The sequence below is a fragment of the Cibotium barometz genome, chromosome 7 (assembly GCF_041138505.1).
Source record: "Cibotium barometz isolate CiBa-2024 chromosome 7, ASM4113850v1, whole genome shotgun sequence".
In the NCBI taxonomy this organism is placed as follows: Eukaryota; Viridiplantae; Streptophyta; class Polypodiopsida; order Cyatheales; family Cibotiaceae; genus Cibotium; species Cibotium barometz.
The window spans coordinates 58,345,841-58,373,774 of NC_141052.1; the positions used below are offsets into that span (position 1 = coordinate 58,345,841).

At 48.0% G+C, this 27,934-nt stretch overlaps 1 protein-coding gene across 7 annotated transcripts in view; it reads left to right on the plus strand.

Moving 5' to 3' along the window:
• Positions 1 to 27,662, plus strand: part of LOC147637249 (U-box domain-containing protein 52-like) — a 124,137-nt gene extending 96,475 nt beyond the window's left edge. Inside the window, exons 6-9 of one of the 7 annotated variants that reach the window (XR_015266365.1) lie at positions 2,599 to 3,372; positions 17,059 to 17,285; positions 23,509 to 23,721; positions 25,120 to 25,369. Coding sequence is in view for 6 of the 7 variants with exons in the window: in XM_086800868.1 (XP_086656994.1) it covers positions 2,599 to 3,372; positions 17,059 to 17,247 (963 nt within the window). In the remaining variant the exon portion in view is untranslated. Of the gene's footprint in view, positions 1 to 2,598; positions 3,373 to 17,058; positions 17,333 to 23,508; positions 24,069 to 25,119; positions 25,370 to 27,527 lie in introns of those variants that run through there. The other 6 variants (XM_086800868.1, XM_086800865.1, XM_086800867.1 and 3 more) reach the window with 6 other exon arrangements.
• The last annotated feature ends 272 nt before the right edge of the window (positions 27,663 to 27,934 follow it).

The window sequence follows — 27,934 nt, forward strand, 5'->3', positions numbered from 1 at the left end:
TAGAGCCTTATTGGGAAAGCTGATTGTTCGGGGGCTGCTTCCAGGGGCTGAGCCTTGGAAGGAGCTTCTTTTTCAGCGACTGCAGGCTAGGACTTTTCCAGTAGGGGGCACTTGGGCACCAGAGATACGATGGATCTTCATAGAGATGAGGAGGATAGGCCTCAGTAGAGGATGGGAGGACAGATTTGCCTTGAGCATCCTGCGAGCTTGGGAGCTGCTGAGACCGGGGCTTTCTCAGAGACCACCTACTTGTGATGAGGAGCGGGCCAAACAGGCATATGGAGCCCCGTGGTACGCACTGAGTAGGGTCATATGCTGGGCTCTCGGCCTCGTCTAGCCTGGGGACCATTGGCGGCAGGCCCAGCACGCAGTTTTGGAGACTGGCAGGCCTTTTGCAGTCTCCCAGAGGAGGTCTAGGTGGAGAGGTTGAGTCACTTCAGAGGGGGGCTGATTATGCGGGATGACATTCAGGACGCACTCACTGAGGAGTGGTTCACGCCTTTCGAGCCAGCGGCCCCACGATGGATGGGAGCCTTTACACAGTTGGAGATCCTGATTGTTGTCAGAGCTTGCACTGAGGATGGTAGATGCCTCTACTATGAGATCCAGGATGAGGGCAGACTTCAGAGAGTGGAGGCGGAGTCGCCTTTGGGTTACAGAGTGCATCTTTCAGAGGATACGGGTAGTGGCCGCCGCTTCCCGGAAGTGGCATATTGATCCAGACCCTGCAGATGTGGACTCTGAGCGCATTTGGGCATATGATGCGCGCCCTTTGGCCCGGCTCCAGTGGGACCCTGGCGAATACGAGTGGCATGATCCTTATGCGTCCCCCGAAGCCACAGAGATTACCTTTTTCCATTACACTGTTCGGTTAGGGAGGCATATTCTGACTGCGAGGAGGATGGTCTCTCCAGTCGCAGCGGAGCATTGGCGGCTACAAGGACTCTCACAGGAGTTCCTGGAGGATTTTTGGACTAGGCTCCGGGCTAGTCGACAGGCACGCAGGATCTCGACTTTTCAGTGGCTGGTTGCCCACAAGGGCTCTGCAGTTGGCACCTGGCTTGTCTACAGTGGTCTTCCGGCGGCCTGTGTCCGATGCGGCCACCCTTTGGAGACACAGAGAGACTGCCTATGGGACTGTCCACAGGCGCAGCAGATTTGGCTGTGGATGCTGCGCATTTTGGTCCCCCTCTGTCTAGAGGGCATGTATACGTGGGGTGCCGCTGCTTGGTCGACATCGTGAGGGCTTGCTCTGGGATACGAGACGGAGCAGGACAGCCATGCTATCAGATTCATTAGGGGCCAGCCTCGCCTTGTTCCTTCATCGGACTTCTCGTCCGCCGTCCGGACACAGAAGAGGAATCTACGATGGGAGCTCCTCAGCAGCCTCACCATCTGGTTCACCTGGAGAGCCCGGTGTTTCAGGGCCTTTGAGGGGAGACTGGAGCCACCAGCAGAGACTGTTCGGGGGATTTGGCAGGAGCTGATCCACACCCTGCGGATGCGGCAATCTTGCGGCGCCAGGCCTTCCACACCACTTGGCGCAGCGGCCCCTTCTATACACTACACGCGGGAGCCCCCTGCTGGCATTACAGGCCACCTGTCTGGCTTTTCCCCCCTCCTATTGTATGATATAGCTCTCAGTTTTTTGTACTGATCTTTGTACCCTTTTTGCACCTAGGGAGAGTCTCCCTAGCTGCCTTGATTGGATCTCTGCTCTGCCTTCTTATGAGCAAGAGAGGTTTTTTGTAGCCCAATGGGCGGTTTTGTAACTAATGAAAGGATCTTTTCTCGGAAAAAAAAAAAATATATCACAACAGAAAACCACAAAAGGTGGATAACACACTATGCCGGAATGATTGGCCCTCCATAGGTAACTTCTTTATTAATCAGAAGCTGTTACAAGAAACCCAAGGTGAGGGTGCTTTCAGCCCAGAATAGTCCACTGTTGAACAGGCAGTTTTGAGCAGAAGCTGCTTGACGGTCTGAATTGTATGTGAGGAGAGGTGTGTAGATGAGTGGTCGCCTGTGTCCTGCCAAGTCTCAAGCTAGAGAGAGAATGTACAGCAGCTGTTTTGTTCCTATTTTATTTTCCGTTCCATGATGAGTTATGCCATGGGCATTATTGTATCACTTTGGTCTCATAGGCCCATTGGGTCTTTAGTAGATGCTTAATATATCTTTCTTTCTTCTTTCTTTCTCTAGGGAAACACTAGGGAACCTCAAGGCCTGTATATACTGCCTGGTCTGTCTCACCGGCTGGTCATCCTCAGGTGGCTCTCCTTGGCACCTGGTGGAGGTGGTTGCAAAGAAGCTTGTGGTGGGTAGCTGGGATGTGTATGTCTGTCTCATGTGAAGTAAATGGTCTCTCTGTATTTATGTATAATGGGTGCATGCATACATGTGTACATTCTTTATTGCCTGCATTGTTTGTACATACATACGTACATCAATATCACAAGCATGCATATTAATATTTATAAATGTGTGTGTGTCCCCTTTGCAAACTTACACATGGTAACAAACACACCTGTGCATGGTCATTATCAAATAGAGAAGCTTCAGTTCATAATGTTGTGCATGGTTCTCTTTTGGCAGGTGGAAGTTTTGAGTCATATTCACCACCCCCACATAGTAGTGCTTCTTGGTGCATGTAAAGAGAGATCCTGCATTGTTTATGAGTATATGGAAAATGGCAGCCTCGAGGATCGTTTGATGTGCAAAGGTGGCACGCCTCCGCTCCCTTGGTATGTACGGGTCAGGATCTGTTTTGAAGTGGCCACTGCTTTGATATTTCTTCATAACGTTGCACCACAGCCAATTGTTCATCGTGACCTCAAGCCAGGGAACATTTTGCTAGACCACAACTTTGTAAGCAAATTAAGTGATGCAGGCCTGGCCCGATGGATTCCCAACGATTTGATGTACAACTTCACTGTCGATACAGAAACAAGACCTGCTGGTACGTTTGCCTACATGGACCCGGAGTACCTGCGTACAGGGTCCTTTGGTCCTCATTCTGATCTCTTTGCTCTAGGAGTGGTGATTCTCCAGGTGCTGACAGGCAAGCAACAAGTTGGTGTTGTGGATTTAATTGAAGCAGCTGTTGATAATCATAGGCTCTGTGAAGTTATTGACCAGTCTGCAGGAGACTGGCCACTATCCGAGGCAGTAGAATTAGCAAAGTTGGGTCTACAATGTGCAGAGCCAAGACGAAGAGATCGTCCCAATCTAGAAACAGAGGTATTTGTTGTCCTTGAGAGCCTTCGTGAGGTTGCTCAGACTGCAGCTATGGCCGAAGTGAACTGGAGATCCTTCTCTGGATCCCACAGTGATGTAATCCCGAGCTTTTTCATTTGCCATCTCTCTCAGGTCCTCCTTTGCCCTTGTTTATTTACATTGTTTTTAATTAACATTTCATAAAATCATTGCTCTTTAAATTTAAAAAAAAACAAACTGTGACCCAACCTCCAAGGTCCTACTTTTTTGGCATCTTCCTTTGGTTATTGAGACCAAGAACCATTTGGTTGAACTCTTGTGAAAAGGCCTTGTTTTGGAAACAAAAATAAGGACTTGTGCTAATTCTGTATGTGGCCAAACGCCTTTTTTTTTTTTTCCCAGAAAGAGACTTCTATTAAGTATGAGAAAAACATACAACAATCACAGCTATAAGCAGGATGAGAATAGAATCACCCCAATATGTAAGGTGATTTCAACCACTGAGGAGCATCATGATGCCATGTAAGACCTATGGTACTAGAGGAAAAGATGATGCCATGGTCCCATTCCCGCATAAATATCACACGCTTTGCTTGCGCAGAACGAGAGGGTCCCTGAATGCGAGCGCAAGTAGCCATAAGAGTGTGGATGATATCACCCCATATAGTACTAATGCACTGAGACCCAAAAATCTGGACACCCTCAATAGCCTCCGTGCATCTAGCTCTCCATATCTGCCATGCTATAATACTGGCAATAATCTCCCAACTGGTGTCAATCCTCTGTCTAGGGGGTGTATAATCAGAGTGAGGAACATCCTGCAATAAACCATGCTAGGCAATACCTCTACGAATGAAAAAAAAAAATCTGTACCACTGCCCTCATAAAAAAGTTGCGGACCGGACTGGGAGAGCCAAGCAACTGCCCCCCAAGTCACATGCATGGCTCGGCCACTCAATTTGCCCATAAGTTGGGCTACAGGACCCCAAATCTGCTGTGCAATGCTGCATCCCCATAGACAATGTTGTACGGACTCAGAATCTGCCGCACATCTAGGACAGGAAGTGCTACACCGAAAACTGATCTCCACTAATTGGTGGGGAGACCACCATGTAAGAATAACCAAAAGAAATGAGAGATCTGGCTCCTTCTGTATGAGTGCCAAAGTCTATGCCAATATCTGCGCTGTATAACTGGAGAAATATCATAGCTCTCCCAATGAGGCCTGAGAGTAGGGATCCTATGCATCTGTCGACGAGTGAGGAGAAGCCTGGCATTCCGAACAGTGAAACCTTCCCCGAGCGACCAACAATCCTCACTGGACTAAGCCTAGTGTTTGGTATGATCTCCTCCATACTACATCTCCTCAATCTCCCACCAGGCATGATAGAATACATGAGGAAATCTGTATCCTCTTGGCCTGGCAGAGCAATAACCTGCAGAGGTATGAACCACAAGAATCGCTCGCTGAAGCTGCGCTCCCCCCCCTCCCCCCCCCCCCTCCCCCCCCGGCTCGCGCTTGACTGCACGCCTTCTCTCCTCTCCCGCCATCGCGTCTGCTCACCCCACCCCCCCCCCCCCCCGCCTGCACTCGCGCTTGCCCCTCCCTCCCCCACCTGGCTGTCCTGCGCCCCAGCGCTGCAGCGCCCGCCCCTGCAGCTCCTCCTCTCCTTCGCGCCCTCCCGTTTGTCTTCAGCGCCCCGCCCCCCCTCCTGTTTGGCTTCAGCGCCCCCGCCCTCCCGTTTGTCTTCGCCACCGTTGCCTTCACTTCCCCCCCGCCCCCTGTTGCGCGCTGTTTCTGCCTCCCCCCTTGGGGGGTTTTTTTTTTGTCTTCGCCGCCTTGCCTCCCCTTTTTTCTGATTTTTCCGCCCCCTGGTTTTGCCTTCCGCCTTCCCCCTCCGCCCTTTGTGTGTAGCTCGGCTCTTGCAGGACTCTCCGCTTTCGCTCCGCCTTCGCCTTAGCTTCAGACACTGATGGAGGCTCCTCCCGCCCCACCTCAGAGGGACTCTCCCGCAGCCCCCTCGCCCGCCCCTGAGGATACCCCCATCAGACTTTCTCTTTCGCCAGAAGAGGAAGCGAGCCTCGCCGCAGAGGTGGAACGCCTCCAGGCTCACTCCACCATCTGCCGTATAGTCCGCACTCGCCCCAGCAGAGGGGAGATCCGGGATCTTCTCCAGGCCGGCCTTCTTGCAGATGTGGGCAAGATCCTGGACGTTCAGCTATTGGGCTGTGGTCACTACCAGATCGAGTTCGAGACTGCCCAGAACGTGGCCAAGGTCCTAGCCATGAGTCCCCTAGACATCAGGGGTGCTCGGGCATTCTTCAGACCTTGGCAGCATGGCTTTGGCCCAGCAGCGGCCGAGCAGGGAGAGCGCCTTTTCCATGTTACCGTCTGCTTCCTTGGACTCCGCTGTGAGTACCTGCCGCTCCTTTCTAGGCTAGGAGCATTGGTGGGTTCGGTGCTAGAGACTGGCCCCACAGCAGCTTCAGTGGTGGCCAGAGCAGCAGGGCTACCTTGGGTCAGAGTTTTGGTTCCTGACATCTCCTCCCTTTCGAAGGTCATTCAGCTACCTCGGATAGGGGGGGGATGGATTGATCAGAGAGTGGAGTTCTCGGGGCTCCCGAACCAGTGCTTTATTTGCAGGCAGGTCGGCCATCTGGCCAAGGCCTGTCCTCGCAGGAGACCCCGACCCTCACCGCAGCAGCAGGCCCCTGGTGGCCCGCCCACCATAGATGCGGCTCGGCAGGAAGCCTCCGGGACACCTGCTCATGCCACAGAGACCTCGGAGTGGCAGCCTGGACAGGGGCGCCGTCGAGGGAGACAGCCACAGCAGCACGCCCAGAGACCGATGCAGCAGAGCAGCCACAGTCTCAGCATCACTGGGTTCCCGTGAGGAACAGCTTTGCTCCCCTACAGGAGGACACCCCTGCAACTGAGGACCAGGAGATGCCAGCACCCCCTCCTTCACCCCCCCCACCCCCATCCCCCCCTCCTTCACCCCCCCCCACAGGAGGAGACCCCACAGCTTTGCTCCCCTACAGGAGGAGACCCCTGCGACTGAGGACCAGGAGATGCCAGCACCCCCTCCTTCACCCCCCCCACCCCCATCCCCCCCTCGCTTCCACCTTCGCCGCCTCCCGTCCCCGCTCCGGTTTCGGCAACGGCTCCTTCTCCACCTCCCTCGCCCCCCTCCTCCCCCCCCCGCCCGCCTCAACTCCCCGGAGGCCCTGGCAGTCCCCTGGCGTTCACCTGCAGTCAGGAGGGCTCTGAGCACCGATCTTGATCGAGCACCGCAGAGGAGACTTACCATGCCGATTCGGGCTTCACGGATATCATCTATCCGCAGTCGGCTGAGTCGCCTCGGCACTAGACAGCGCTCGGAGGCTTTTGATTACTCATTCACACGGCTTTTTGGAGCAGAGGGCCCCCATGAGCCAGCACCCATCCGAGTTCATGTAGTGATACCTCCGGCCCGCGGGGAGGAGGCACTTGATTCAGCGGTGGCCTTCTCGTTCCCTCTCTGTGGCCCATGTGACCGGGAGTGGACTCTGGAGCTCGCTCTTAGCACCTTGAAGACTCAGGCAGTTGAGTTTTCTCACCATGTGAGCGGTCTGGAGGTGACAGATGTGATAGGCCGACTATGGGAGTTGGCTCATTTTTTCTTGGATCCCGGGAGTGTGGATGCCTCAGGGATTCGTCATTTGGTCGTTCGCATAGTGGCAGACTTAGCACACGACCCTGGATATGTACGTATACACGAGGTTGCTCTGTCTAAGCGGGAGGCAGTCGCCATGGGTCACAGCCACTGGCGCCTGATCCCTGATTCTTGCAGTACACCGGGTGGGCAGATTCGCAGCCGCTCGGATGGGGACTACTCTCTCCATCCAAGCCGCTTGCGAAGGCCCGCCGTACGGCTGAGACAGCATCCACCTCAGCAGGTCATCCATGAGGATCATCTCATGGAATGTACAGGGCCTTGGCGGAGCACATTTTATACGCTATCGTGGTTGCTTGAGGCAGGAGCTTGAGAGATGCTTGATTGGTGGCAGCATTGATATTTTGATGATGCAGGAGCACCACTTGGGTGAGAGCAGGATCCGGAGATATAGTTCGGTGATGCCTGGTAGATGGGACACCTTTTGGTCTGCAGGGTTAGGTCCTTTGGGTGGACAGGGAGGAGTATGCATGGTCATTGCAGATGTATGGCGGCAGGCCATTGTGGATCAAGGGATCATTGTGCTTGGTAGAGCACAGTATGTCATTCTGAGGATGCATGATGAGCTATTGGGCGTGCTCAAACGTCTATGCGCCCAACCATGCTAGTGCCAGAGCAGAGTTCTGGACCCAGGTTACGGATGCATTGCCAGAGGCCGCACATTGGTGTGTCGGGGGAGACTTCAACATGCTTGAGGACCCGGCCGATAGGGTGGGAGGCAGTCATGTTACAGTGCACGGCATGGAGCTTGCAGCTTGGGAGCGGTTTTGCATGTCACTGAGGATCACTGATGCATGGCAGCATGGGGCCTTCTCCTGCTCTCAGGACAGTCTTAGTTTCTCTCGGTCGGATCGCCGGCAGGGAGGGACTAATCTATCACGGATTGATCGCTTTTATGTGGGCGACTGGTTAGGGGAGCGAGGGGGCTCCGTCGGCATTCTCGCTAGCACCTCATTTTCAGATCATGCGCCAGTTATCTTGACATTTGAGGAGAGGACACGGGAGCCCAGCTTGCAGTTGAGGATCCCAGAGAGGGTACTTACAGATCCTAGTCTCGCTGAGGACATTGAGAGGATCTGGCATGATAGTCAGTGCTCTGACCAGGATGCAGCAGGCCAGTGTGCCCAGGGACTCATCGAGCTTAGCTCTTTTCTGCACGCTGCAGCTTTGACACGGCTGGGAGAGATTCGCAAGCGGGAGCATCGGCTGAGACGCAGCCTTGCTTCGCTTCAGCGCCTTCAGGAACAGCAGCCTGCATGTGAGTGGGTGGTGTCCCAGCTGAGCCAGGCACGCCAGGAGGTTAGAGAGGCAGAGGAGCAGAGACATGAGTTCTACTATCGTCGCCAGGCCTCTCAGTGGACGCCGCTTGGTGATAGAGTGACTGGGGAGTTTTTTGAGATTACTGGACCCCGCCATGCTCGAGCAGGAGTCCGTCAGCTTGGGAGGCCGGATGGATCGGTAGCTACTGAGCCCGGGGAGATCAGAGCCATTGCCACTGGATTCTATAGAGACCTGCTTTCAGTGGAGCCAGCCACCACTGAGGATCGGGATGCTTGCAGACAGACTGTGTGGGCCCATGTGCAGAGGAGGGTCACAGATCGTATGCGTACAGTTCTTGGTGCGCCTCTTTCAAAGATTGAGCTTGCTGAGGCCTTGAGGGTCCTGCCGCGACATAGCTGCCCAGGGGAGGACGGACTCACGCCTGCCTTTTTTATGCGCTATTGGGACCTTTTGGGGCCAGGCCTCCGCAGGGGCTTTCAGTATGTTTTGGACACTGGGGTGATGCCACAGAGCTTTTTAGAGGGCTTGATCTTTCTTATCCCCAAGGGGGAGGGAGTATCAGATGATATTCGGCATTGGAGACCTATTACGATCCTCAATACTGTCTACAAGGTCTTAGCAAAGGCTTTGAGTTTGAGGATCCAGCCCTTCGTGGGGGAGTTGATTCATGCTACCGAGATAGGATTCGTCAAGGAGCGCAGTATCCTTGACAACATCTTCACCTTCTGGGAGGCGACGGCCCGAGCTAGATTTCTTGGTGAGGACTTGGTCGTGATGCTTCTCGATTTTGAGAAGGCATACGATAGAGTCGATTGGGGTTTCTTAGAGGGCACTATGCTTCGCCTGGGCTTTGAGCCAGGTTGGATTAGAGGGGTGGCAGCTCTGTATTCCACAGCTCGTAGCCAAGTGTTGATTGCAGGAGGACGGGGGCCGAGTTTTGAGCTGACCAGATCAGTCCGTCAGGGGTGTCCCCTCGCCCCTTTTCTTTTTCTCTTCTTTGCGGAGGCTATGAGCATGTATTTGACGGCAGAGGAGGTTGGTTTGAGAGGACTCCAGCTCCCAGTCCAGGGGGAGGACCTGCTCGATGCTAAGTTTGCAAACGACACGGGCTTATTTTTGCATGGCCAAGAGGCCAATCTTCTTCGGGCAGAGCAGTCGCTCCAGGTTTTTAGTGCAGCTTCGGGAGCATTGATCAATTGGCGCAAGACAGTGGCCTTTTGGATCAATAGTGCTCCCACTCCGGCATGCAGCCCGGACCCCGGTTTTAGATGGATTTCTCCTGGCACAGCAGTGCGGTATTTGGGATGCCAGATTGGACTAGATTTGTCACCAGAGCCTTTACACAGTTGGAGATCCTGATTGCTGTCAGAGCTTGCACTGAGGATGGCAGATGCCTCTACTATGAGATTCAGGATGAGGGCAGACTTCAGAGAGTGGAAGTGGAGTCGCCTTTGGTTGCAGAGTGCACCTTTCAGAGGATACGGGTAGTGGCCGCCGCTTCTCAGAAGTGGCATATTGACCCAGACCCTGTAGATGTGCTCCCGGATTGGTGCATATGGGCATATGCAGCGCGCCCCTTGGCCCGGCTACAGTGGGACCCTGGGGAGTACGAGTGGCATGATCCTTATGCATCTTTTGAGGCCACAGAGATCACCTTTTTCCAGTATACTGTTCGGCTGGGGCGGCATATTTTGACGGCAAGGAGGATGGTCTCTCCAGCTGTGCAGCGGGGCACTGGCGGCTACAGGGACTCACACAGGAGTTCCTGGAGGATTTTTGGGCCCGGCTCTGGGCTAGTCGACAGGCTCGCAGGATCTCGACTTTCCAGTGGTGGTGGCTGGTCGCCCACAGGGGCTCAGCAGTTGGCACCTGGCTTGTCTACAGCGGTCTTTTGGCGGCCTGCGTCCGATGTGGTCACCCTATCGAGACACAGATTGCCTTTGGGATTGCCCTCAGGCGTAGCAGATTTGGCTGCGGATGCTGCGTATTCTGGCCCCCCTCTCTCCAGAGGGTATGTTTACGTGGGGTGCCGCTGCTTGGTCGACTTCGTCAGGGCCTCCTATGGGCTATGAGACGAAGCAGGACAGTCAGGCCATCAGATTCATTGGGGGCCAGCCTCGCTTTGTTCCGTCACCGGATTTCTCGTCCACCAGCTGGACATAGGAGAGGGATTTACGATGGGAGCTCCTCAGCAGCCTCACCATCTGGTTCACCTGGAGGGCCCGGTGTTTCAGGGCCTTTGAGGGGAGACTGGAGCCACCAGCAGAGACTGTACGGGGGATTTGGCAGGAGTTGATCCACACCTTGCGAGGACAGTATGACCGCATCCGGGGCGACTTGGATGAGGCGATCTTGCGGCGCCAGGCCTTTCACACCACCTGGCGCAGTGGCCCCTTCTTTACCCTACACGCGAGATCCCCCCGTTGGCATTACAGGCCACGTGTTTGGCTTTTCCCCCCTCCTATTGTATGATTTAGCCCCTCAGTTCTTTGTACTGATGCTTGTACTTTCCAGCACCTAGGGAGAGTCTCCCGGGCTGCCTTGCTTTGTTCACGGCTCTGTTTTTCTCGTGAGCAGGAGAGGATCTTTTGTAGCCCTACGGGCGTTTTTATATAACTAATGAAAGGATCTTTTCTCGAAAAAAAAAAAAAACCTGCAGAGGTATGCCTATCCTCGTCTGGAAGTTCTTCCTATCCAGCTTTTCACCAACAATCTGAACTGGATTGTCCGACATGTTTGCTCAATGCATACACCTTCCGCACACTTCAAATCTGTAAATGAGCCTTCCTCAACTCAACCACACTCCAATGAATGTTCCAGATACTCCAAGATAGCCAACAAACTCAAAATTTGATGTAGGAAATCAACCTGTAATCATCCAAGATGAACTGACTCACTCAGTGCGGGATACCCTGAATTGACACGCCTTCCAAGGCTCCAAATCGCAATGTAATGGTGCAATCAAGTATAGGCAACTTGCATTGACACCTAATGAACCTCAATGTTGAGTATCTCCCAACCAACTCGCATGATAGTCTCCATGAAAGGTCCCAGAAAGCCACTCATGCGGAATAGCTGCATCAATCTGATCAATACGAATGCGAGAGCCCCTAAGATGCTGAGTGGATGCAACTCTCCGATCCTCTGGAAGACTCTTAAAGGTCTTCCAAGCAAGAACTGTGTATACGTATCCCTCCCATCCTGACCATTGCATCCCTAATGAACTCGTTCCACATAGTAGGTTGTCAGTTAGCCTTGTCCAAAGACCTAGGAAGCCTTTGTCACAAAAAATATCTCATGCTACTCCATGCCCTGACAATGGCTGCAATAAGAGGGGAAGATGGTGCCCTAATATCAGCCTCTGTGAACAAAAAACGTGTGTTGGGCATCTAGTCTCTCTCGACCCTAGGTGTACATTTGGAAATTTGAGACAAGAAAAAATCCTTCCAAGGCTCAGTGCCTGGTAGGAAACCTCTGACCACAAGTTTGCAAAGCAACGCCCTGCATTGAACATCCAGATCGATAATATTCAAGCCCCCCTCTCTTTTGGGCTGAATAACTGTGAGCCAAGTAACCCTGGCACGAGTGTCTGAGATGCCATCCAAGCCCGACGAGAAAAAATTGCGGATCAATCTCCATGCACGAGAGAAGCACCAACAAGAGGCAATAAACCAAGCTGAGGCAAGCAAAACTTGATTAGCCACCAAAGCTCTGGAGGCTAAATCTAATCTCCTGGAGCTCCAATGGAGGAGCTTCTTCCGGATACTCATAAGTACCGGAGCAAACTGCTGTGCAGGAGAAATATCAATCCCAACTTGGCATCCCAAATATCTAGCAATACATCCTCTGTTGATCCAAGTAAAACCAAGCTCTGCACCCCAATCAACTCTCGGTGAATCACTAACCCAAAAACCAATAGATTTGTGCCAATTAATGAGTGCCCCTACTACCAAACAGAACTCCTCTAGTGCTACCCGGAAGGAGCATAAGCAAATATGTGAAACCTCCAAAAATAGGGCTGTGTCATCAGCTAACTCAGAGTCAACCAACTCCTCATGACTACGAAGAGGCAACCTCAATCCTGAAATACCAGCAGTGGAGCGGAGAAAGATGCTCATGGCCTCTGCAACTATGATATATAATAAAGGGGCTAATGGGCAGCCCTGTCGTACTGAGCGAGAAATCTGAAACCGCTCTCCTCTATCACCGCAAGCAAGAACTCTACTGTGGGCATCACGATACATGCATGAAACTCCCTTGATCCATCTCTGAGAGAAGCCCATATGACTAAGAGTACCCTCAAGAAAGCCCCAATCCAGTCTATCATAGGCCTTCTCAAAATCCAAGAGCAGAATGGCTAAGGGCTGATTGCTCGCTTTAGCCCATTCGACGGCCTCCCAAAACGAGAAAATGTTATCAAAGATGCTCCTGCCGTGTAAGAATCCATTCTGGGTATCATGAATAACATCCTGCAAAATTGGCTGCAATCTGATGCTCACTGCCTTAGCAAGAATCTTATAGGCAGTCCCAAGTAAGGTGATAGGTCTCCACTAGCCAATCAATGTCTTATCCCTACTCTTAGGAATAAGATAAATAAGCCCCTCATCAGTGAGAGAAGAAGGCATAGAACCTGTGTCCCACATCTCCTGCAAAGCCGATGTTATCTGAGCCCCAATCTCATCCCAAAAAGTAGTGAAAAAAACAGGGGAGAGGCCATCCTCCCCTGGACACTTACCATGAGGTAAGGCATGAAGAGCATGAGTGAACTCTTGCATAGAAAAAGGGTCATCCAGAGCGGCACACATCTCCTCGGTGATCAAATGTGGCAATGCATTCCAAACCTTCCTCTGTGCCCTGTGTCTCAGATCAGAATACGGCTCAGCACTAAGAAGCTGGCAGTAGAAATCGGTGGCAATCTGTCTAACCATGAGAGGATCTGAGTGAAGAGTGCCATGTGAATCCTGCAACTGTCTGACACTACCTCTAGCATGAGATGGGCCATGAGAAGCAAAGAAATGTTTGTTACATCTGCCACCCATCTGTGTCCAAAAGGATTCCTGGGCATGGAAGCGATACCCCGCGCGTTGCTCAAGAGAGTGATGAAGTTCTGCTCTAATAGTACATAAAGAATCTGCAACCCATTGAGCATGAGGATGTTTCTCGTGCTCTTTCTGCAAGGCAGCCAATCTACGTCTAATAGCCCTTTCTAAGTCCAAGGCCTCTTGCCTCTTAGACAGGGCACATGTGTGATAAAAGCCACTAATATCACAGAGAGCAGAGGCGAGGCTTTGAGAGGCCTGTAAGAAGTCATGAGATCTCCAAATATCAAGCATACGACGCGACAATGATCCGATTTGGAGGTGCCTGTAGCACTCAAAGTATGTCCACCTCTGTCAAGCACCCAATCATCCACAAAATCTGTCTTACCGTGCATAGATACACCCTACATCTCTTCTCCTGCTAGACCATGAATAAGAGTGGATGGACTCCTCAAAATGTCATCCTGATGCCAACAATCTCTACCATGAATGGAGAGTATAAACCTCTCCCAAGACGCTGTTTCAAGAGGATGCACCAAGCCATGTCCACCTCTTTTATCCGTTGGCATCTCAACCATGTTAAAATCCCCACTAATAATCCAATGGTCGGCAAGAGGCATCAATGTAGTGAGAGATTTCCAAAAGGCAATCCTCTCACCTCTATGGTTAGGAGCATAGAGGTTGAGAATACCAATGCGTGTAGTACCCTGCATAAGAAGGATCCACTGCGCTCTTGCAGGCAAAATAACACCATGTCCAATGATGCAAGGCAAGATCAAAGCTGAAACAGAGATACAAACACCACCCTTGGGGACCAAAAGGTGTGTCCTGAGAGAAGCTTGCCTGATCTCCCACACTGACTAGCATCCAGTTTATGCTCTTGCAAGAGCAATATATCCATAGGTCCAGCTGTGACTGCACAATGAAGCTAGGTTTTTACAATTTGTTTCCGTCGACGCGGAAAAAAACCCCAAGACCCTTAATGTTCCAAGAGACAATTCTCATAAAGACTCAGAGTAGGAACGATCAGATCTCGTGGTCAACGAAGGACCCCCTTTAGAGGTGGAAGTACGTCTCGCATAGGTAAGGGAGGGAAAATCTGACGATGTAAACCTTACCTCTCTCTCCCACTCCAGGGAAAAGCCAGGGCTAGTCCTCAGAACTAGAGAGGTACCATGACAATGCGAATGTGCAACATCATCCTCAAGGGCAGTCATCCTGTAAAACTGTAATGCAGCATCCTCTTGTGAGGGATCCAAATCATGTGTCTGTAAGGCCTCATCCTCCAAAAAAGGATCAACATCCTGTGAGGCAAGAGCTGCATAGGGGTTAGGGTGCTCCACAGGGAGTGTGGGTGAATGGGCAGGTACGGGGGTCCGAGGGTGCCTGCCATCCCTAACCACAACGCAACGCTGTGTGGTCTGCTGGGCAAAGGAGCAGCTGGAGTCTCGGCATGTGCAGAAGGCCTCTGATGGGCAGGACCACGCCGCCTCCTAGCATGGCCCCTCGATCTGGGACAATCTCTAGCAATGTGACCCTGGCGCGACGACAGATCCGACACTGGTCAGGTCTGCCTGCAATCTCCATCCTCTGGCGGAAATGAGATCCGTCAGGTCTCTGAAGCATAACATGATCATCAGTAATCGATGGATCAAGAACAAGCACAAGGACCCGGGGTACACCATCAAGAGTGGCGGTAACGGCCGCGGAAGCTGAGGCGGGAGAGCTCGGGAGGATAGGTACCTCTAGAACTTGGCCAAAGGATGCCCCTATGGAAGCTAAAATCTTTCAATAGGACCGAGGAAGAGCAGGGAACCGTAATGAGACTGGGGTAAGGCGCTGATCCTCCACCACTGGATCAAAGCCCACCTGGTACTGAAAGAAGAAAATCTTCCTAGGACCAAGAGGAAAGGGGCTGCTAGCCAAAGCCTGAGAAGTAGCTTCTGAAGAATGAAAGTCCACCTGGAAGAAGCCTCGACCAAGTAAACGAGTATCCCGAAAGTGCACAATTAGCTCCGAAGGGAGAGCTGCTAGAAGCCATTCACGGGCCTGTGAACGAGAAGGGTGGGAACCATAAACTCTCGCAACAAGGGTAGTCTGGACCTCAAGGTCAATGTCGTGCTGAAGAGAGGTGAGCTCGTCTTGTGAAAAATTGATGATTCTCCCGGCCAATGGGGGTGACGAAAGATTGGCTGTGGCAGAAGAAGCCATAAAGCCAATCAAAAAAAAAATGGGCGGCCGACTTGAATCTAGGTAAAATTGCTGCTCATAGAGAGGCGGGTGCAGAAGAGGGGGGCAAAGGCAGGAGCAGAAGGGCGGGAGCAGCTGGGGTAGCAAAGGCAGTGGGGCAGGTGGGGGCAGCAGAGGGGCAGGCGGGGACTGCAGAGGGGGAGGCGGGGGCAGCAGAAGGGCTGGCGGGGGCTGAAGAAAGGCAGGCGAAGACAGCAGAGGGCAGGCAGGGGGCTGCAAAAGGGCTGGCGGGAGCAGCAGGAGGGCAGGCGGGGGCAGGAGGAGGGCAGGCGGGTCAGTGCAGAGGGGCAGCAGAGGGCAGCAGAGGGCAGGCGGGGGCAGGAAAAACAGCAGCGCAAGCTCACCCATCAGTTCAGATCCATTCTTGACACTGTTTAATAATTCACCAAACGCCTTTGAGATCTGGGCTCCTAGCAAAAGTCCCCTTGCAACACTATGTGCTTTAGGGTTAGATCCGTAGTCCCTAAGTAAAACATGCACCTATATGCGTAGGTCTTGAATGATCAGAGCACCCCCGAGCCTGAGGCTAGACCTACACTAACTGTGCACATCACCCAAACCCTAAGGTCCCATAACACCAGAGCATAGTCACTAGAAATGAGAAACGGGAAACAAGCTTTTAGGGGTGGAAACGGCCGTTTCTTGTGACAATATCACTTGGGAAACGAGAAACGGCCATGGAAACGGATGGGACTCTGAAACGGAGAAATGCGTTTCTAGGGACTGAAACGGCCGTTTCTTGTGACTATGCACCAGAGCCCACTATCTCTGTGTTTGGCTAGAGCTTGTTCATGGCCTGCTGATCAGGGTCCTAATCTCTCAGGAATTCTCCCAACTGGAGATGCTTGATTATGAGCAATTCACACACTTTATAGGCTTGGAGTTAGCACCAGCTAGTAAAAGCACTCTTAAGTCACTTTTACACAGTTATAAGCCTTACCTCTTTGATAAGTCAGCCTAGTTTTGTCCTTAAGGCACAAAGCACGAAGCCTCTCAAGCATTGCAGAATGGGAGCGTACCATAGAAAATGTTAATGGATTCGTGCATGCGTTCTCTCACATTATAAGCATCACCCAGAGGCAACATACTAGATAGTGACTAACTAGACCTGATTGAAAGTTTCTAGGCACATGCTTGTTGCAAACGCTAGTTTGACAAATGAAAGATTTGTAGCAACATAGGAACAGTTGAATAGCTTTCGAGCTTATATCTGCAAACACAGAGTCACTTTTGATAGCGGACTTCCAATTGTACAATCACTGATGGTGAAGCCAATCAGGAAAGTATGGTAGTTCCAAATAATACAAAGCACTACGAGTAAAAGGAAGGGACTCTCTTCCCAAGCATGCGTATAGCTTCTAGTGCAGTCTCTGGACTTTCATGTGCCCTAGCATTTCAGCACAATTTGGAGTCTCAATTGATATTAGCTTCTAGTGCAGTCTCTGGTCTTTCATGTGCCCTTGCATTTCAGCACAATTTGGAGCCTCAATTGATATGAGCTTAAATGGTAGTTTTGATTAAGGTTTCTAATTTTTGTAATTGTCTACCTTCAGGAGGTGATGGTTAATCCTCACATTGCAGCTGATGGATTTACCTATGAATATATTGCCATCAAAAACTGGCTAACCGAGCATGATATATCACCAATGACAAATTTGAAGTTGGCTGACAAACAATTGTTAAAAAATTATTCACTTCAGGCAGCAATTCAGATCTGGAAAGAAAAAATGAATGGTCTGTAAAGCAGCAGGCTGCAGGCAATGAACCATCAGCTAATTAGGTATATGCCTCAATCAACAATCCTAATCCTATTGTTTCATTTTCACATCACACACACACACACACACACACACACACACATGCGATTGCGCATGCACAGAGAGAGAGAGAGAGAGAGAGAGAGAGAGAGAGAGAGAGAATGAAAATGAAATGAAATGATATATTAACGTCCTCAAAAGGCCAAAATGACCTATGAGACCAAAAAGGTTACAACAATTAGTGGATTTGATACAATGTCTCTGTGAGAAAAGCTAAAACAACTAAACAACTAACTGAAACTAAAACAACAACTATGAGGAAAAGTAAGGTACTAGGAGCTCCTAATGGATAACATCTGGGAAGGAAAACTCCAGCAACAAAGGTAAGCATCATATACGTCACAATCCAAAGATGTCTCTCATCGATCGATGGCAGATATCCTCAATGTCCTCCATGGTGAGTACTCTGACTGGACGTCTCCCATGCCGTGCTAGTATGGTCCTGATCCTCAGTTGTAGTCTCCGCCGGTGTCGGGATGGGCCTCTCATCTTGGGGCGCCTGGACCGCCCCAGATCTATAGCCCGATCAATCAGTGTACCTCTGGTGCGGCTATACTCTGGGGCTATACTCTGGGGCTAGCTGCAATGCCTGCTGGCCTAATTGCTCAATCTCTGGTCAAAAGAAGTCTGTAATCTGCCTCTGTAGGTGTCTCTTCCTCTCTGATCCCCTCCCTCTCAAGAGACCCTCTCTATGTCTACGCAGCTCCACCAAGTATAATCCAAGGCATCTAATGGCTGTCCCGGATCCTCGGCACATAAGCGTCTGTATATCTCATCTGTGTACACGGTGTCAGTCTCCCTCGTAAAGGTATAACGAGTGTGTGTGGAGACCTGTCCCAATGGAGCGATGCTGAACTGAAATGTGAGAGTGAAGGACAAGATAGCATGATCCATTGCTACTCCAACCGGCCTAGTGCCTACCATAAAATCCTGAAAAGAGGGAATGAGACTGGGCTGAGCCATAACATAGTCCACTGTACTAGCACCATGCCGATGTGGAAAGCTAGTGAAACTGCCCGCTTTGTCGGGAATCTCTGTAGGCCATTCAGGATGGCCAATCCATGTGCAGTCCCCATGTCTATCAAATACCGCCCATACACTGTATGTTCCTCATCCTGTGAGAGTCTAGATAGGCACACATCCCTAACATCAAGCTCCCTCAACATCTCCTCTGAGGTATCATAAAATACTGTCTGGTTATGGGCGGTCCTGGCATTGAAGTCCCTCCCCCAGGAGAATGATGTCACCATCCCTGGAGAACTCCCAAATGTCATCATCCAAAATAGAAAAGGGAGACTGCCCGCTAGGTGACGCATACACTGATGTACTAGGAGCAAAATAGCATATAGCAATGTAGAGATATCTGCCCGTCTCTGCCCTGAGTCTAACCCACATGTACCTAGCCTGCTCATCTCTACGGACTATATGTATCAGTGGCTGTAGGTGCTCTCTAAACAATACTGCCACTCCTCCTGAGCCCCGTCCTCTATGCTTTGAACGAGTCTCCTCTCTACAGGCTGTCTCCCATCGGTATCCACTAACATGTGGCATGGACTGTCCAGGAGCCTGATGCGTCTCACAGTAGAAGATGATGTCCCTCCCAGTGAAACTGTCCTCAAAAGCCCCTACATCAAGGCGTAGGGCCTATGAGACCAAAGTGATACAATAATGTCCATGGCATATCTCATCATGGAATGGAAAATAAAATAGAAACAAAAAAATATATATTTCACCGGACTGATACAAAATTGCCCATGGAAATCACATTATGGAATACCACAAACATGGAAACATGAGAGGAGCATCAACCCTCAATAGATGGTATACCACCCTCCTAAATATCAAGCATGGGGCTAATGAGTTTGGCAGAGAGGTCTCCCTTAGCTACGTCACATGGAAATGTAGGTGAATGGTGATGGAGCATGCTCTGGATTTGGACCTCATGAGGGGATCGTGGCTTGGGGTTGGGGGGGGGGGGGGGGGGGGGGGGGGAGACGGGTGAATCAACAAGCACGCTGGAATGCAGAGGCCCGGTCCAAGGTAACACCTTTTGGGCAAGGTGGGTCCAGAAGAAGCTGGTAATGGTTGGTTGGCAAGGGAGGGGTCGCGACTGGCTAGGGCTGAAGCTCTCTCAAGTAAGTGTCCCTATATCTGCGGAGCTTGAGCAGGAAGAGCCCTAGGCAATGCTCATCTTGGAAGTCAATGATCCTAGAGAGTGGGCCAAATCTCCCATGGAGTAAAACCTCCCGTAGATCTCATAGTATATTGTGCAACGACATATATGAGAGTTGCATTAACGTCTTCAAAAGGCCAAAATGACCTATGACACCAAAATGTTACATCATCTCCATGCAATACATCATCATGGTACTAAAAGTAAAACTAAAAGAAAATATTCGTGAAAAAAACAAAGAGCCACAAGCTCTCACATCAGCCAAGAATATCTCGCATAGGGTGCTACAAACAAGGTACCCAATGTGGTGAGAGAGAGAAAGAAAGAAAAGAAAGAAAGCTGTATTAACATCTACTAGAGGCCGAACTGGACTTATGAGACAAATCAATGTACAACTGTCAATGTCTTCTGGATGTCCAAAAAAAGGACAAAATGAACATGAAATAAACTATGAAAGTACTGAGCTAGTGGGGGGGTGTGATGGATGGAGCACTATTGCTAGAGGCTCAGTATGCAACCTATATGCGCAAGGTATACAAGAATGCAATGCAGATCTGTCCAGCTCCAACCAATACCATAATGGGGGTGTAATATGTGATACATAGGCGATGGCAAGGCAAAAATACGTCGGAGCATGATCTCCGGGTGTGAGTGCAAGTGAGGGAGCTGCTCCTATATATGGTGCTGATGTCGCGTCCGTATCTCTATGATCTCCCTCTGATGTAGTCTGGGAGTCTGGTAGCCTGGTGCTCTCGGTCTCCTTCTGGCTTGGAGGTCTGCAGCAGCGCGCTGAAGTGTAACCCCCTCCTGTGTCAGGATAGGCACTGGGATAGATCTTTGGAAGAAATCAGTGAGCTGGAGCTGTCGCCCACCTCTCCCTGTGGTATGAGTCCGTAGAAGTGTCTCTCTCCGTGGCGCTGTGTCTCTAGCAAGAACTGGCCAAATCTGTGCTGGTCTGCGGACTCCATGATCTAGCGGAGTGAGGGATGTCCACTGAAGATGGTGGTGTATCTCTCTCTAATGACACTATATGCTCTCCATCTACATACATAATGTTCCTCACTCTCAACCTCCTCCTGGCATAGTCTGCATATCCTCTCTGCTCTCTCGGGATCTGTGCTGCCCTACCTGCCTCAATCTCAAGCTGGTGTGATGACACTCTGAGCTGGCCAATCACCACTTGGGCACTGTGAGGCATGTACACATCCATGTATCTAGGTCTCTGTATGAATCCATCTGCTGAGATACGCATAAACAAATCTCTGTAGTATAGCATCTTCGGCGGTAGAGGCTGATTGGGTGTAATCCAAGGCTCTTGAGTGTATCGTTGCCATAAATCCTGCCGAAGGACTCTGTTTCTCTCACTGTGAGAGAGCTGGATGTGTGGTGCATGTATATCATACTGGAAAGGTGGCAGGTGATCTATGTCAATGAGTGAGCCCCAGCGGCCAGTGATGTCGCGCAGTGGATTAAGTCCATCCTTGGAGGATCCTTTGTAGAGGGAGTTTATTTTGCTTCCAGAGGCTTTTATGAGTGTATCATCTGTGAATACCATGATCTCCTATCTCCACTCTCCGCGAGCTGCCTGGACGCCTCAAAAGCTCTATGTGAGAGTCGATCTGATGGCATATCTCTGATCCTCTGTATGATCGTCTGGAAGAGGGCCTCTACTAGCATAGGAGGTGCAACAAACTCCCTCGGACAATGTCATGTGGGACGGAGGGTTTGCTGCGGATCATCCGTGAGAGCATGAGAATCTGAGGCCTCCCTATCTGAGACCATGTGGAGGTGGCGAGCCCAGGTGACCATACTGCTGCAACATACATCAAAGCATTGGTGACTAGTGTGTCAAGCAACCACCCCTTCGTGCGGGGCTCTTGGAAGTGTGCCTGGTGACAGTGTCTCTCTAGCATGGCCAAAGCTGCATACCCTCGTGTGAGTCTATCCCTGGCTGCCTGTGCCATAGTAAATCTTCCTGGCGGAGTTGTAAATGTAATCCCCAGGTACACATATGAGTCTACCACCTCTACCTGTCCTCCTGCTAGTGTGAAGATGGCCTGTCTCATTGAACCGGCCCTGAGGTGTGGATAATCATGGCCTTGGTTTTCCCAAGGTTCGCTGTAAGCCCCCTCTGTGTGCAGAAGTCATCGAGTGCATGGAGATGGTGCTGTAGTCCCATCCACGACTCAGAGACCAGAATAATATCATCTGCATAATGTGGTTTGTGGTACCTGAGATGTCTACCCCGTCCCCACCACCGTGACCAATGAAGTCAGCCACCTCATCGATGTATAGCCCAAATAGTGTAGGAGAGGGTGGGCATCCTTGCTTCACACCTATGGTGCTAGCAATAACATCAGCAGATATCCCCCCGGGGCATCGTATGCGCCCAAAGACCTGCTCGTATAAAGCATAGATGCCCCAAACCATCTCTAATGGGATCCCCAATGACTGTAGGCGCTGGAAGAGTCTCTCTCGTGGCACCGTGTCAAATGCTTTGCGGAAATCCACAAAGCAGCAGCATAATCTCTTCTCCCGCGCCCTAGCCTGGTCAATCGCCTGGTCAATCAGACATCTCAGAGTGAATATATGGTCAATAGTGGAGAAAGCTCGTCGGAATCTAGCCTGCCCTGGTGCTCGCAGTCCCTCTCCTTCTCTGCATATGGGCTCAACTCTGCCTCAAGCACTACGCCATAAATGTATGACCAATCATGATAGTCCTGTAGTTGCTGGGGTCTAGCATGTCTCCCGCTTTGTGGAGAGGCACAATGGTGTGCATAGTCCACTCAGCTGGTAGGCCCTCCACTAGTGCCCTATTAAAGAGGTGAGCAACAAAGGGTCCCAGTGTGTCAGCTGCATAAATAAGATGCTCACTTTGTATACTTGTGTGGTCAGCCGATCTCCCATGCTGTAACCGGCGGATAGCTCTCTCTACCATCGAGGCGGTAAAGAAAGTAGAGGTGGTAGGGATACAATAGTGTCCATGTAATCTCATCATGGTACATAAGAAAACAAAGACTATAGTTATGAGATGGGAATGTCAAATCCGAGCCATATGATACAAAATGGGATCATCATCATCATACTGCCTATGGAGCTAACCCCCTGGTAGGAGGAGGGGGCCATCAAGGATTTCAAGCATGGGGGTAGCCTGTAGAAGACTATGCAGACCTGCTAGGCGTGGGAAGGTTGTTTGTGCCTCTCCAAGATCTCCTCAAGCTGAGAGAGAGAGAGAGATTAAATGTCTACTAAAATCCCAATGGGCCTAGGAGACCAAAATGATACAATAATTTCCATGGCATATCTCATCATTAAACGGAAAATAAAATAGAAACAAAACAAAACTATTGCATTGGAGTGATACAACACTATCCATGGAAATCTCACCATGGAATACCAGAAACATGAAACATGAGAGGAGCATGAGCCCCCAATAGATGGTATACCACTCTCTAAAATATCAAGCATGGGGCTAATGAGTATGGTTGAGAGGTCTCCCTCAGCTACGTCACGTGGAAAAGTAGCTCGATGGCGATGGAGCATGTCCTGGATCTCGAGCTCATGAGGGGATTGTGGCTGACGCCCGGGGGATGGGGGCGTTGAGCACGCTAGAATGTGGAGGCCCAATTCGGGGTAACTCCTCTTGGGCAAGGTGGGTCCATGGGATCCATTCTATAGGTGTCTTGCTCCTCCTCGGTCAGGAAGAAGCTGGTAATGGTTGGCTGGTGAGGGAGGGCTCGGGGTGGCTGGGACCAAAGCTGTCCTAAGAAAGTGTCCCTGTGTGTGCGGAGCTTGAGCAGGAAGAGCCCTGGGTAACGTTGCAAGTCTTGATACATTTTCTTAATGGAGGCACCATGTTTCTATCCCTCAGATTAGAATAGAATCAACAATATAGAATCATCCCCTTGCAATAGTTTTTTGGTGAGCTCTCCTTCTTACCTCTTCTTGCTTCCTTGCATACTATTGTATTCTTGCTTGGTTGATGGATGCATGTTTGAATATGATGATTGTAGGTTTTCCTCTTACATTAGGTTCTTCTTTTCCCGCCTTTTGTGAGAGAGAACCATCGCCAAGGACCATCTGTTCTTGCCTCCATCTAGGCATTTACAACTCTCCCTTCATCCCTTTGGCAAGGAGGTGACAATGGTGTGAGCGCACTCATAATGGGAAGTCGCATTTGCAGCACGAAGGCAAGACCTAACAACACATGCTTTGGCAAGGCTAAGGTAAGCTCTTCACTTGAACATATTTGGCGTTGCTACCGGGGACTAGTCTAGGGCTTAACTCTGTTTTTCCATCCATTCCAAGCTATTTAGATCACCTAATATTACTTGGAGTTGATTAGGAGGTAACACTGTTGACATAGAATTGTCAACATGAAGATTGTACACATATAATTGCTTAGACAATTACCATAGCTTGTATTGCATGAGAGAGATTACATTGCTTGCCTCATCGTGATAGAGGATGTGAGGTAGTTCTGCTATGAAAAGACACCAATCAAAGGGTACATCTTTCGAAGGTTAAAATAGCATATAAATGTGAATATAATAAGGTCAGTGATATCCTTAATAATGTCTAGGCTAATGTGCACGTGCACCAACGAACACCTGGCACACCCTTTGGTGGGTTGGATACCAATCCGAAGTGCAAACCCACATAAATGCCACGAGAAACATAGGTTGCATTTATAGTTTGAATTAGTCAAAAAATTCTCATGAATTGTATTTTCTAATTAATTCAAAAGTATAATTCGGCTTAATGTCGTCAATTTGGTACAATTCGTTTTAGACTGATATATCATATGGTAGATTCTTTTGTAAGATAAAATTTTAAGATAGCTATTTAAACAACTAGTTTTCTAGTGTGGACGTGTATTCTTTTCTCAGCATTGAGAAGAGAGATAAGTCTCGTGGAGGATTAAAAAATTGCTTATATATGTTGAAGAAAGTTTGTATCTATAAGTAAAAATTTTGTTATAAACTGTGGTTCATAATGAAGTAGTTTTTTATGAGCAACGTAAAGGAACTACTAGGCATTTATATCCCCTTTCATACTTTTAAAAAAAATGCTTGAGTTAAAACTTGATTGAAATAATAAATTTTTAAACCATTTCTCTTAATTATGTAACATTTTATTAAATTTATATATAACCTTTTCAATTATTACTTGGATACTTAATTGATTTTTTTCTTTGTTTAAATAAGAGAAAAAATATATACTATAAAGTAAGTAATTTGTCTATTTCAAAAAGAAAATTAGATTATATATAATAAAGAAAAAAGATAAAAAAGACAATGTTATACTTTTGTAAATCTTATTCTTCTCATATTATTGTTCATTTTTTATTTATGTTTATGAAAGAAAAGGAGAAGCAACAAAACTTTAAAAGAAATAATTATAGAGATACATCTACTTATTTTTTTAGATTATTTTTAAATTTGTTGTGAATATTTATAATATTTTTGTTTTGATTCAAAAAAAATATTATTTATATTTTCTTAATATTAGTTTTAATCTTTATAATATTCTTATGACTTAAAAAAGTATGAATTCAAATATAATTTTAGACTTTTAAAGCAATTTATATTGTGTTGTAAATAATAGATGTGTTTTCCATGTAGAAACCATGTGTCAACGAGCGGAGTCAATATTCGTCTCTATTTAAAGTGGCGGCCGAAAGTTGTAGAAAACTCCCTCTAACTTAGCGATGATGTTGAAGTAGCAGTGAGAAAGGAAACCGGGAGCTAATTCAAATCCTTCGGGTGGAATAGGACGACTCAGGTTATCAAATTACATAAAAATACTCTAACTTTTCAGTTGTGTTGTAAATCTTGTAATCACGAGTTTTTTGGTGGTGCAACTCGTATTAAAGAACATTTATGTGGCATCGGTATAAATGTGGATAAATGTCAAAATCCACCATATAATTTTGAAACAATATTTTAAGAAGCATGTAGGTCGGTCCTACAAAAAAAAAGTTATTTAGGAGCAAAAATAGAGTCATAACTTATATGAAATTAATGTACCTCATTGCCAAGGAAAGCTTACTAATTATGAAGTATGAAAATTTATGCAATTTAGCCTATGCATTAGAAGTTGATGCAATGCCATGCAGAAAAGATTATTCTTCCTACACCAATATGATAGCAGGTAAAGAGTTTGTGTTTTCTATCTCCAAATATTTGGAAGATTTACAACTTCAACAACCCTTACTAAGTCCTTTTTGTGGTCTCATGGTGGATGAGACAACCGATAGAGTAGTAGAAAAGCATCTTATTATTTACGTATCATTGCGTGTAATTTCTCATCTCATTACTATGTGTTGTGTGGCACATAGAGAATCCATGGCAATGCTTGATGCATTAAAATCCGTTCATATCTTATCATACATTGATAAGATTGCTAGCAATATTTACTCATGGATTGATGCATCTAGTTTGAGATGACAAAGTTTTTCAAAACCTTCTTCGTGAAATGAATATTCACATTTTGGAGGTTTTACAAATACATGATGTGAGATGGTTAGCTAGAGAAAGTATCATGGTTACATTGGCAAAATGATGCCAGCTATCTTGGGATTTTTTAAGGAGGGAGCTCTTGCTTGGTATGACAAATTGTGAATATACAAGGTTTTATTTTGCATCTACATGCTTCCTGATGTATTATGTGACTTGGATATACTAAATAAAAAGTTCCAAGAAGATTTTTTGGATATAACATCTTCGACCACATGTATTGAAGTGACTTTGTCATCTCTACGGAGGAAAGTTTTGCACTTAAAAGACTTCATAAAAGAAACTCGCAATTTTGAAGAATGCATGGCAGGTATTTTCTTGTAGTTCACATTGACATGAAACATTTCTAAACTTGAAGTTATGACAAGTTGTTCTAGTTCTTCCCATTTCATTCATTCCTTGTGAAAGAGGCTTTTCCAAATAGAATATTATCAAAGATGATTGGCGCCACTGTTTGAAAGTTGTCAACTAAAGAAGCACTAATAATGAGTGTCTTATTACTTGGACCCGAATTGGCAAGTATCGATTGGGAGAAAAGCTACACAAATTGGGAGCTTGTAAAAGCAAGACAAATATGTGATTTGTAAACTTATTTGACAAGATAAAGATTTTACGAGAATGTGTTATGTGTCATTATCTTTAATTTAAAAAGTTGTGTGTTAGTATATTCTTCTTCATGTTAAAAGTACCCAAGAGTGAAAGCAAAAAATTGAAGCCTTAAATTGATAGCAAAGTTGCATATTGATGCACAAGTTAAAGGGAAAAAGTTGCATAAAAAATTTAATGCAACCTTCACTTGGGCTTCATATTTAAGGCATGGTTCACACTCCCTTGCTATAATAAAATGAGAACTAAATATTTAGACAAAGTCAAAGATCAAGTGAAGCAGGCTTTGAAACGTCAAGTGTTTGATTTGGACTAATAACCAATGTAAGCCATTGGTAAATGTTATGTGCATTTGTCCACGTGGCATTGTGTTTTTGGAAACAATTCAAACTTCTCTATGAGAGAAGACTGCTTTATATATTTGAAAAATATATGAGCGTTCTATTACAAGATTAGGTGGGCCCAAAAATATAACAGCTATTGTATCAAATAATGCATCAAACTACAAGCCAACAAGTCAAAACATCACATGATAAAATATTCATAAATTACTTACATTGAACTTATTTTGCTGAAAGATATTATAAGTTGAATTTCATAAAATAGACACTGTTGGATGCAAATTTTGTGGTCAATTTTATATTAGAGCATCAATTTATGTATGCTTTATTTTGTTGTCGTTCAAATTTGTGTCTGTGATTTTTTTATGTACTCGATTTGCCACACTGCTTTTCTTGTGTTAGAGTGTTTGGTATAAATCAAAGCCAGTTTAAATAAGATGATGGTAGCTGATCGACATTTTGAGCAAATTCATTGTCTTGGTGCAACGTTATTTATTTGGAGAAACATTAAGAAGATTGTAACTATTATAAAAGCATTTGTTATGTGCTTACGCATGGTTGATACAGGAGTTTTGTAATTGGCAATTTGTGTTGGAGGATGCATGATGCCATTGAAAGAGTCACAATGCTTTACCACTTGTGTGAAATTATTACGTAGTGATCGTCGTGAGGGAATGTTCGGTGATTCTCATAGCATCTTGAAGCTGCAGAGATAAGACGTACGTAGTGGAAAGAGTTTGGAAGAACGTCAACATGTTGCAACACGTGTGTTGCCCATCAGACTCTGCGGGGGCGGCGGGCGGATGATCATAGCAATTCACATTCAAAGTAACTTCCATGCTCAGTGGCATTTCGTGCAGCTGATACAGACAATGTAAAAACACCGAGCAAACATACCCATGATGCAATCTCGAAAAATGTAGCAAGTGAAGATGAAGATGAGTCAGAATGTAGTGACATGGGGTTGATGACAT